The sequence below is a fragment of the Cantharellus anzutake genome (assembly GCF_015039405.1).
Source record: "Cantharellus anzutake strain C23 chromosome Unknown EI90scaffold_121, whole genome shotgun sequence".
Taxonomy (NCBI): Eukaryota; Fungi; Basidiomycota; class Agaricomycetes; order Cantharellales; family Hydnaceae; genus Cantharellus; species Cantharellus anzutake.
The window spans coordinates 217,146-229,570 of NW_024067071.1; the positions used below are offsets into that span (position 1 = coordinate 217,146).

General features: G+C 50.5%; 1 protein-coding gene across 1 annotated transcript; it reads right to left on the bottom strand.

The window, feature by feature from the left end:
• Positions 1-308: 308 nt before the first annotated feature.
• Positions 309-2,539, bottom strand: EI90DRAFT_2945067 (uncharacterized protein; the record flags this gene model as incomplete). The annotated part of the gene is made up of 2 exons (XM_039055318.1): positions 309-1,526; positions 1,574-2,539. Coding segments are annotated over 2 exons (2,184 nt in total), but the record flags the coding sequence as incomplete, so codon positions are not given.
• Positions 2,540-12,425: the final 9,886 nt, after the last annotated feature.

The following is a 12,425-nucleotide window of genomic DNA, read 5'->3' on the forward strand; positions in this document are numbered from 1 at the left end:
GCTTTATGGATTGTCTTCTCTTCTCCAGTTTTTTCGTCACAGATTGAGAGGTAGGATGAAATACGTGTATGGTCATCGGTAATGTCCCCCAGAATGTCCTCCAAGTCAAGCCCAGCATCGGGTCCGTCTCCTATAGGATTGGCTGTGTCTTCCGGCCCCCCGTTCACACCGGTCACAACGTCCAGAGCGCCTGTGCTTGACCCTGAAGACGAGATGACCGTAGCATCTCCGACATCATCCTCATCCTCCCTTTCAAGATCATCATTGCTTGCAGCAGATGGATTTATATCGAGTTTCACGATTAGGTGTCCAAATGGTGAGAGCATATCAATCCCTCCGTGAGTGGCAATGTTGTTGATTTGTCCAGCAATTTTACTGTCAACAGTCATAGCAAGTGAACGCCCATTCATCCAACATGTCAGGGGGAGTACATATTTGATGCTCACGTCCCCCTTCCAGAGTGCTGGTGTGATATGGTCAATACGCTGCGATTCCTTTTCCAGTTCTTGAAGGGATGGTAGCCTCAGACGCCGTGGACTCCGGTCCCATTCCGGATGGTGAGCAAGTATGTTTTGGATTTCAGTTACATGCGACAATCGGGTTGATAGCTGAAGTGTATCAGCATTTGCATCATTCCCAACCATTGTGCGTAAAATACCAAATGCGATCTCGAGGCGATCTGTTCCAAGGAGAATGATATAGAATTTCCCATCTTGATTGTAAGTTTTTTCTTTCGCTATGCAAAAGAAAACATTCTTGACGGCAATCTGGATGTCAACATAGAGTTGTGTTGGCATAAATCGTCCCTTATTTGGATTTGCCCTGAAGAGGACTAGGAGCAAATGTGCGGCAGCACTGAGATGTTCAAGTTGCTGCCGAAGACTAAGTGTTATGTCGATATAGGGTCGCACAAACAAGAAACAAACGCGACCAAAAAGGTAGAGAGCACAACACTGGGCTGCCCTGATTGGATCCTTGTCATCGGTAATTAAGGGAAGCTCCCAGATGGCCTTCAGTAACTCAATAGCCTTCGGTACATCTTGTTTATCGGCTGGGTTCAGCAAAGCCCGGATTGTTGTGAATGACAACCCATTTTGACGAAGGTGTTTCTCGAGGATTTGCGGAGTGATGATTGTGTCAAAAACATTGAAACCCGCTGGGCGCAGGGTGAGTGTGCGTAATCTCTTGAAGAGATGCTTATAGTCCTTATCACAGGTTATGTCATGTTTACCAACAAGATGGTTGAATAATGGAAGGGGGGAAAGTAAGGGATAGATGGGGGATGTATCGGAGAGGGGTTCCTTCAGTGTGATCTGGGCAAGTGCGGCCCCTCGACGCGATTCACCATCAGATGCAAGACTGTACAGTGGACCCTTCAAGTCGTTCCTGCATGCCTCGATAACAACTTCAATTAATTTGGCATGGCTGCTAGCGTTCTCGCGCTTGCATGTGGGCGAAATTAGAATCGGACGGGAACCATATATCCTTGCAGATGATGACAAAGAGCCCACGGCTCCAATGGTAGCCTATAATGAAATAAATATGAGATCATTTGACTATCTTTGTTACTCACCTCCACTGCCAGGTGTACCGCTCCATCCCGGACCCCTTCAAATAGGCGATCGGCTTCATCAGCACTCACGTACTCAAGTGCAAACCCACTACTATGCTCACGGCATACCCCAACAATGTTATTGGTGGATGGATCATACCGCGAAACTTCTTCAATCTTGATCTCATCAAACATGAGAATGTAAGCCCCAAGAATGTCATTATGCTGCTCGATGTGATCCCCACTCCCAAAGGTCCCGGCAACCTGTGAGACCGAGAGGTTATGATGAAGTTCATGGGCAGTTGGGAGTCCGGTTGAGACGCGGAGTGGCTCTGTTGGTCGATTGTGCCGAAGCGTGGTGACAGCAGGGGTGCCAAGGGCATTGTGTGCAATGCTTGCCAATCGGGTGCCTCCCAGCCGAAGAAACAGTAAGCCCAGTTCCATTTCTTGCTCAGTGAAGGACCTAGCTGCGTACACCTTCTTTGCCGCTTTCATAAAGAGCTCCACGATTCTGCGCACACCCATCCTCCTCTTCAATGCTACTCGCATCACAGCATCGGCCCGCTTGACATCCCCAGATGACACGATCATGAGCAAGCGTTTATGCTCATCAATTGCCCGTGTCTTTCGTCCTAACTGCACATTGGCATTGAATGCCAGAAGCTGACGCATTGCCAATTGCTTCTGTGCCTTCACCAAGGCCTGACGGAGGGTACCCCATGACCAAAGATGATGGTTTGCAGTTTGTGGTGTCCCATTTTCAATACGCTTCCTAATTCCCTTTGCTAGCTTGGAATCTGCTAACATGCGGCATTCATGGCAAGTTGAATGATTGCCAGGTGCGGCCCTGTGGCACTTCCGAGAGCGAAGGTATAAAGTGTCATTCCGAATCTCGAGATCCCAGTGGACACGATGAGCAGCATGCAGGCCAAAGGGATAGACATAGTAAGGTGACTGGTTTGCGGGAATATCTAACTTCTGTGCCATGCAAAGCCTTTCAGCACTGCTGTCCATAACACGCAAGTTCGGTATGATCTTGATGTTGTCTTCATCGTCACTAACCAAGATGGGACTTTCGTTTTGGGGTGAGGATGGTGCCATATCCAGAGGAATTCTGCTCAGCATGCATTTGAGAATGGGATACGGTGAGTTAAAACAAAATGCCTACAATCGTAGCATTGCTTCTGATAACTTCTCAAGTTTGGTGTCAAATAAGGTGGGATTCAAGCCCCGCTTGCAGACAAACCATTCTAAAAAGCCAACTAGCCCTTCAACTCCGTGAGCTCCCCGTCGTACTTTACTGATGATCATCTGAACTGGGTCATCCCATCCAAAGATGGTATGTAGCACCGGATTAATGTGTTCCCAATCCTCTAATGTATCCTCGCTGCAGTTTGCTCCTGCCCAGGAGGATGGGTCTGGTGCCCCTAACGCCCAGATTGCATCACCTTCACAAGCAGCCGGAACAGAGGGAGGAAGGAGAGTGGCAAGAGTGCGGGCCCTCTCTAGTGGGCTGAGTTTTTCTGTGTCATTGAGTGTGGGAAGTGTCATGTTCTTGTCAGGGGACTGAGGAGAAATAGGGATAGGTGGCTTGGGTATGTTGGAGTGGGTTGACGGTTCAAGGGATGGTGTTGGCTCACAGCGGAGTGGCAACGGCATGTCCAGTGGTGCAGCGGCTTTTGTGAACCATGCACTGAAGTTTTTTGCCTGGGCTGCGACTCTTTCCTGCTCTCCAGCTTTTTTCTGTCTTTGTAAACATTCTGCGCTGTTCATATGGAATTTAAGATTTGCATCCCCTCCCGTGGCTACATGAACTTGTTTCTTGCATAATGAGCATTCTTGAAAGCCGGGATCTAGCACTGCAAGCATTAGAGAGGTGTTTTGGAGGTGTTGGCTCAATGTTTTGTCAATGTTCGATGGTACAGAGAAGGCGTCGGTGATATCCCTTGCCTTTTTTGGACATTACAGTGATTGGCCTTCCATATTTGGAAGGTCACGTGTGTGTGTGTGTGGGGGGGGGGGGGGGTAGCGGCCCGAAATTCAGGAAGAAACGTAACTGGCATACCTTTCATCTACACATTTCCGACACCCCCTTGGCCTTTCTATGCCTTTCATCTTGCCCATGAGGATGTGGAATTTCGTCTGGTTTCCGTGTCCTAGTAGGTATCTGTGTCTACTTGTCCGGGGGCACTCCATCAGAATGTGGGCCCTCGTTTGTGTTGATTTATCGCATTGACATGCTCTATTCTCCGTTGTGATTCCGAATCGGTGGTAATACTCGCCGATGTGAGCATGTCCTGTTCGGAACTGGACCACATGGCTGAAGGTTTTTCTGTCGAGTTTTCTGAACCATTTGGTGGGTCTAAGCTTCAGTGCGAGTTGTGTTGTAAATCCGGCGTTCCAAATATGGTAACCTGCTTCAGCGGTTCACTCGCAACCCAGATGTAATATAGAAAGAAATATAACTAAAATACACACGGCACTCCAGCGCCCATATTTATACTTCCCAACAATATTCCAGGCTCTTCTATGCCCAGCGCTTACGCAGGCACCTAGTGACCCATAGAATATTCTCGGATATTCTGGTTCAGTTTCATCATGTGACTCGTATTCCAACAAGTTGGTTCGCTGCATAGAAGCCCGATCTCAGGGGGTTCGGTGTGTTCGTCCATCGGTGAGTCCATGTTTCAGCCATCTCTCTCCTGCACAGGCTCTCTATGTATGAGAGTGATTTAAAGTTGGGTCAGGCTGGTCTAAGTTGTGTGCCTTCTTTTGCTAGCTGGTTGGCTCTCTTGTTCCCCAGTATTCCAAGATGGCCTGGGCACCAGTGCAATGCAATTTTCATCTCCTCAGAGTCTGTTAGGACTTTGCATATGCATCAGCAAAAGTCTGTTATGTGTTAGAACTGGGCAAGGGCGGACGATTCCGGAGGGGAACCAGAGACTTAGCAAGGAGGGACCTTGGCCTCAGCGACTCAAGTGGAGCACTGTGCCATTGCTGTTTGTCCATTTGGTCCTTAATTTCATAGGCGGCGAGCAGGAAGTCTCTAGGGGGCATTTCAGGTCGATTTTAGACTAAAGGCCTAAAACAAGTATGTACAAGCACTGATATATATAATGGAGAGGGCGAAAGCACAAGGAAACAAAGGGGGTCCTGTCAGGGTCGCGTCCGCGGTCGAGGCGGTCCGGGCGTAGCGTCCGGTGCTGAGGACCTCACGGGGGATGGATCAGGCGTGCGTACTGGCAGCCCCGATGCGGGACGGCGATCCCTGGCCACTGAAGTGGGAATGTTGAGTTATTATTAAAAGGAGAACTATGCTACTTACCTGAAGTGGGAATGTTGAGAAGAAGGTTACTTCTTCGGTTCCCACCCCAGGTGTGTTTATATACATGCGGCTTGGGTCACATGAGGTCCGCCATGTCACCCCGCATACAGCCGCAGTCACCCGGGTGTCCCCGTGGGGGATCCCGAGGGTGTATGCTGCACGCGCGCACACTAGGTTGCACCCTAGAGCTGTCCGGGGTCGTCCGGGGCTAGGCACGTCGTGTGTGCGTCGCGGGCGGGTCAATAATACATGGATATAAGGGAAAGGTCGTCCGTGTGAAGTAGAAATACAAATAGAAATGGAAATAGAAGGGGAAGTGGGAGAGGGATAGAGGGGGAAGGGGTATGAAGGAGGGGTGCAGGGTGGGAGAAGGGGAACCGGGTGAGGTGGGCCCGGGTGGAGGCAGGTCAGGCGGGTGTGCCCTGACAGGTCCAAATCAGAATGAAGATGTCCGAATGGGAACAAAGGGATGACAGAAGTGGAGCGGTACCGAAGGTCATAGGGCAGAACCTGTGGTACATCCAAAAGGAGGTAAGGAGGGTGAAGCCCAGAGGGGCAGGAGGACGAGGGGAAGTGGGGATGATGACTAACTGGCTAGAATGGGAAGAAGCAGCGGTCCAAATAAGGATGAGGGGGAAACGCGAAAGATACATTACAAGCAGCGAAAGTGCCGAAGGTGATCCGTGGAGCTTGGGGGTTACGGAGCTTACAGAGGTTACAGAGGTGGGGTTGAAAGTCCAAGGAATATTGGCAATGGTGTTTACGTAGTATGAGGTCACCAATGCAATGGACTAAAGCCGAGGTGGAGTCAAAGTCTGAGGTAGGAACTATGACGGAGTCTTGGAGTGAAGGTACGAGCGGTGTCCGAGTATGAGGTACGGGACAGCGGTGGAAGGTTGTAACTTGGCGGAAGGTTGGCGGAGGGGGGCCAGGGGGAAGAAAGAGGAGAGAGGAAAGGGGAGAGGAGTGGAGGAGAGGAAAGGTGTCAGGTCCGAAGGTGAGTATCGGAGCGGATGGGAGACGGGCAGGAGAGTGATGGAAGGGTGGAGGTGTTATGAGGAGGAAGAGGAGGAGTGGGAGGAGGAGTAGGAGGAGGGTGGCGAGAGGAGTGGTGTTCGGTCCGAGGTGAGTATCAGAGCGGATGGAGATAGGGCAGAAGGATGGAGGAGTGGGGGTGGCATGAGGGGTGAGAGGAGGTGTGGTGTCAGGTGTGGTGTCAGGACCGAAGGTGAATATCGGAACGGACAGTGGTAGGGTAGGACTCTGGAGGTGGTGAAGATGGAGGTCCGGGAGTCGGGTCAGGATCGGGTATGCACGGATATGACATTATGCTCTGGAGCATCAAGAGTGGCTGGAGCATGTGGGAGACAAAACAGCAGATTGGGCACTCCTGGAGCCAATAGTGTTCTCCTGGGAGGGGGTTCAGGAGCAGCTGGGTGGTGAGGAGTATGCAATGTGCCAGGAGCAGTGGGAGGAAAATTTTGGTCTCTAAAAAGTTTAAAAAAAAAAAATTTTGGGAAAATTTCAAAAAAAAATTCAGGAACTATAGTGCCTTGAAAGTGCTTTCAGGACATATAATTATTTGTGAAATCAAGGAAGAAATGATGGAGAAAAATGGAAAATACTTTCGGAGACCTGAGAAATAATGAGAACTGAATTGATGTGAAAGTCTGAAAATTGAATAGGAAAGTGAGGGGAATGTCATATCCGTGCATACCCGATCCCAACCCGACTCCCGGACCTCCGGAGTCCTACCCTACCGCTGTCCGTTCCGATATTCACCTTCGGTCCTGGCACCACACCTCCTCTCACCTCCCATGCCACCTCCACTCCTCCGTCCCTCTCCTCTCCTATCTCTGTCTGCTCCGATACCCACCTCGGACCGAACACCACCCCTCCCACCACCCTCCTACTACTCCTACTCCTCCGCTCCCTCCTCACCACACCTCCACCCTTCTGTCATCCTCCTACTCCTCTCCCATCCGCTCCGATACTCACCTTCGGACCTGACAACTCTCCCTTCCGCCACTCCTTCCCTCTTCCCTCTCTCCTCTCTCTTCCCTCTGGTCCTCTTCTGCCAACCTCCTGCCAAGTTACAACCTTCCACCGCTGTCCCATACTTCGTACTCGGGCACCGCTCGTACCTTTGCTCCGAGCCTCCATCATAGTTCCTACCTCAGACTTTGACTCCACCTCGGTCTTAGTCCATTGCATTGGTGACCTCATACTACGTAAACACCATTGCCAATATTCCTCGGACTTTCAACCCCACCTCCATAACCTCCGAGCTCCACGGATCGCCTTCGGCACTTTCGCCACTTGTAATGTATCTCTCATGTTTTCCCCTCATCCCTATTTGGACTGCTGCTTCTTCCCATTCTAGCCAGTTAGTCATCACCCCCACTTCTCCTCATCCTCCTGCCCCTCTGGGCCTCACCCTCCTTACCTCCTTTTGGACATATCACAGGTTCTGCCCTATGACCTTCGGTACCGCTCCGCTTCTGTCATCCCTTTGTTCCCGTTCAGACACCTTCGTTCCGATTCGGATCCCCTTTGTTTCCTTGCGCTTTCGCCCCCTCCATTATATATATCGGCACTTGTACATACTCATTTTAGTCCTTAGTCTAAAATCGACCTGAAATGCCCCCTAGAGACTTCCTGCTCGCCTACTGTGAAATTAAGGACCAAATGGACAAACAGCAATGGCACAGCGCTCCGCTTGAGTCGCTGAGGCCAAGGTCCCTCCTTGCTAAGTCTCTGGTTCCCCTCCGGAATTGTCCGCCCTCGCCCAGTTCTAACACAAGTATTGACCCTTGAAGATCACGACAGGTGTCATATCCATACAATCCCGACCTCCGCTCCGGGCTCCCGGAACTCCGAACTCCGACTTCCGGAGCCCTACTTCCCTTCCGTCACCTTCTCCTTGCCGACTCCCAAGAGGTTATCCCACCTCCGGCTCGGACACCACCTTCGGTCCGACTCCGGAACATTCCGGGTCCAACCCCAACCTCGACACCTTCCAGATGAGTACGCAAAACCTATGCTCCCGACTCCGGACCTCCGCTCCGGTATCCCGTTCACGTCTCGTCTCCGGAACCTCCGGTCTTAGCTCCGACCTCGGACTTTGACCCCACCTCCGCTTATACCCATTGTATTGGTTAGCCCATTCCATTTAATTACCTTTGCCAATATTCCGGAGTTTAACTTCCGAGTTCGGACTTTCCGGACTTACTCCGGACCTTGCAACTATTGCATTGTCCATTTCAATTCCGCTATTCTCCCTCATTCCTATTTGGGCTGCTGCTTCCTTTCTATTCAGTCAGCTAGCCATTCCCGACTCCCATCCTCCTTCCTTCCTTCTTGGGCCTTGGCCCTTCATTCCTCCCTTGGGAAACACCATTGAGTCAAACACTTGACCCTCGGTGTTGTTCCTCTTTCCATCTCCCTTTGTCTCCTTTTGTCCTACCCTTGTTCCTTTTGATTCCGGACCCCTCCTTATATACAATGTACCTAGTAACTTGTAACCTCAGTCCGAAATCGACATGAATTCCCCCAAGAGACTTTCCCTCTGCTAGATCCGAAATTAGGGACCCCTAGGATAACCAGCAATGGCACAGCGCTCCGCCTGAGTCGCTGAGGCCAAGGTCCTTCCATGCTAAGTCTCCGATTCCATTCCGGAGTTGTCCGAATCCGCAAGTTTTAACAACAGGTGAAAGAGCAGTGCCATCAGCACAGATGGTACACATGACTGTGACATTCTCATGGTTCCCATCTTCAACAGCATGTTGTGATTTTGTCCCAGGGCGGGTGAGAACATGCTGTTTTGACCCTTTCCCAACTGGAAAACCGGACTCATCGAAATTATAGATATTGCATGGACGGAACTAGTATCTGTCTTGGACCCCTTTGACCATTTTGAACCACTTCTTGACATTGGTTGGGTTGACAGCGGAGGCATGGACTGTATCAAGGGAGGTGCTCCATTTTGCTGAGAGATGGTCCCCGTACTTGGTGAGAAACTTCTGGGCCCAACTTGGTCCAAATCTCTGCACTTCAGGATTACTGGCTTTTTTCACCTCAAGGGCATAACGAGTAAGGACTTCGTGGGTGAGGGGGAAGCCCCAATCAGCCATTCCAATCGCAAAGTCAATGAGAGTCATAGCCTCTGTCATATCCGTGCATACCCGACCCCGACCCGACTTCCGGACCTCCACCCTCTTCACCTCCGGAGTCATAACCTACCGCTGCCTTTCCGATACTCACCTTCGGTCTCGGCAACACACCCCTCCTCTTACCTCTCCGACCCCTTCTCCGTCCGTTCCGATACTCATCTCGGACCGAACATCTCCCTACTCGCCACCCTTCCTACAACTCCGCTCCCCCCTCACCACACCTCCACCCTCCCGTCATCCCCTACGCTATCTCCGTCCGTTCCGATATCCACCTTCGGACCTGACTACTCTTCCTTACCTTCCCCTCTCTCATTCCTCCGCCACCCTTCCGCCAAGTTACGACCATCCACCGCTGTTCCGTACTTCACACTCGGACACCGTTCGTACCTTACTCCGAGCCTCCGTCATAGTCCATACCTCGGACTTTGACTCCACCTCGGTCTTAGTCCATTGCATTGGTGACCTCATACTACGTGAACACCATTGCCAATATTCCTCGGACTTCCAACCCTGCCTCCGGCACTCTCGCCGTTTGTAATGTATTTCTCGCAATTCCCCCTCATCCCTATTTGGACTACTGCTTCTTTCTATTCTAGCCAGTTAGTCATCACCCCCACTTCCCCTCATCCTCCTGCCCCTCTGGGCCTCGCCCACTCTACCTCCTTTCGGATGTATCACAGGTCTTGCCCTATGACCTTCGGTACCGCTCCGCTCCCTCTAACCCTTTGTTCCCGTTCGGACGTCTTCGTTCCGATTCGGTCACCCTTTGTTTCTCCTTGTGCTTTTGCCCCTTCCTTATATATCGGCGCTTGTACATACTCGTCTGTTTTCAGTCCGAAATCGACCTGAAATGCCCCCAAGAGACTTCCTGCTCACCTACTGTGAAATTAAGGACCAAATGGACAAACAGCAATGGCACAGCGCTCCGCTTGAGTCGCTGAGGCCAAGGTCCCTCCACGCTAAGTCTCCGATTCCACTCCGGAGTCGTCCGTTTCCGCCCATCTCTAACAGCCTCTGCATGACTGAGATGCGAGTTCTTCTCAGCCCATTCAGATTTGGTTTTTCCACCTTTGACATGGTATCCCAGTGCCCTATAGCCTATTCCAAACTGATCGGCAATAACTCGGAGGCCAGCAGGCTTCCGGCCTTCCAACCTAGCATTCTCTTGTTCAGCCATGTAAGCTGCCACAGCTGCCTTCTGTGTTGCTTCCAAGTCTCTCAAGAGTGTGTGGTGAGCTCTTGCCTTAGATTGTGGCCTTCCAACCATCACTGAAGTGTGCAGAGAGGGAGAGATCAAAGCTTGATCAGTGCGATCAGAGGTGATTTGGTCACGTGATAATATCACTGCCACTCCGAGAATTCAGCACTTGCTCCGCTTTTGTAGTGGCAAGTACGCAAGTGGAGGTGTCAAAAACATGTTCCCATTATGTGCTCTACCTATCACTGTCACTGACAAATCAAACTGAGCAGTTTTATTGACAATTTACAGCACTACGGAACAAAATGTGAATTCAGTTGATGCAAAAATCAAGAAAATCCACGGAATTTTGCTTTTTTTGGAATGAATTTTGAAGCATTTGAGCTCATATTTGGCATGCCATCAGAGGGGAGATATATTCGTTTTATTGGATACATATTTAATGCATTAGTTAAGTCATTTATGAACAAAATCACCGTGTGCATCTTAGAGGTGTGTGCATTTTGGAAGCAAATGACTGTAGTATAGTGTTTGATCTAAATGTTAAGCAGTGTCTTGTTGTGTTGGTCTTGTGGTAGGAGGTATTCATGGGAATCTTCCCTCCTTTTTTTCCTTTTCATTTTCAAATGCTCCAGGAGCTCCCAGAAGCTTCTCACTTTGAAGTATTTAAATTGTATTTACTGGATACGTTTGTGCACAAAGCAATGCTCCATGCCCTCCTGGGAGTGCCCTGGAGTACCTGGCCAACTCCGGAGGAAATGAGCTGTTCCTGGACTGGCCAATCCCCCCCTGATTCTCCCAGTGCTCTCCATACTCCGGAGCACTCAGGAGCATAGGAATTTTTTGCTGATGTGGTATTCCTGAAGTCCCTGGCTAGTTCCTGGGCCTTGTGAGGTTTACCCTGAAAGATACGTTTTAGTGCGCTAGTATTATCTGCATATATGACAATGCAGGTGGGTTTTGTGGTGATGCTACCATCATCTAGGGTGCATCTGATTCCATCCATGGCTGTTTTCAGGCCCATCATCTCTGCATCATAGGCTTCAACATGTTCACCCATTGCTCCTTTCTCCTCAAAGACAACTTTGCCATGTGAGTATCCTACTGCACCAAAGCCAGTTTTGATTCTGTCGTCATCTTTGTATCGGGATCCATCCAAGTAGACGAGCAGTGTGTTTGGGTCATCTTCACACTCCGCAACGAAGTTCATGTGGTCATCAGCCCATTCCTGTTTGAATGAGTTTCCAGGGTCATCTGGTGGGGTGAAGAGTTGGATTTGGTCAGTGATGTCATGTGCAGATGTGTCCCATGTGTCATATCTGTACATACCCAATCCTGAACTGACTCCTGGACCCTTATCCTCGTCTCCTCCAGAGTCCTACCTTGCCGCCGTCCATTCCGATATTCACCTTCGGACCTGACACCACTCCTCCTCTTACTCCTCACGTCACCTCCACCCTTCCATCCTTCTCCTACCCTACTTCCATCACTCTCCTACCCTATCTCCATCTGCTCCAATACTCACCTTCGGATCAAACATCACTCCCCTCGCCACCCTCCTCTTCTTACTCCTCGTGACACCACCCTTCTGTCACTCTCCTACCCTACCTCCATCTGTTCCGATACTTACCTTCGGACCTGACACCATTCCTCCTCCACTCCTCTCCCCACTCCTCTCATCTCTCTCCTCCCTCCTCCCCTCTTCCACCAAACCTCCACCAAGTTATGACCTTCTGCCACTGTCCCGTACCCTGTACTCAGACACCACTTGTACCTTCGCTCCGGGATTCCGTCATAGTTCCAACCTCGGACTTTGACTCCACCTCGGCTTAAGTCCATTGCATTGGTGCCCTCATACTATGTAAACACCATTGCCAACATTCCTCGGACTTTCAACTCCGCCTCTGTAACCTCCATAAGCTCCACAACCTCTGAGCTCCTGTCAGGGCCTGGCCTCGGACTCGGAGGCTCCCTGACCTCAACCCCCATCTGGCCTGTCCTCACACTATGCGGGGCATGAGATGTATAGTAAAAGAAAGGGAATATATACACTTGCCTATGCGGGGCATGAGATGAGAAGAAGGGTAAAGGTCTCATCTCCCCGCATGGTTGCTATATAAAGGAATGGGTCACATGCCCACAACTATACAGCTCCTAGAGTTGTGTAGTGTGACCCGG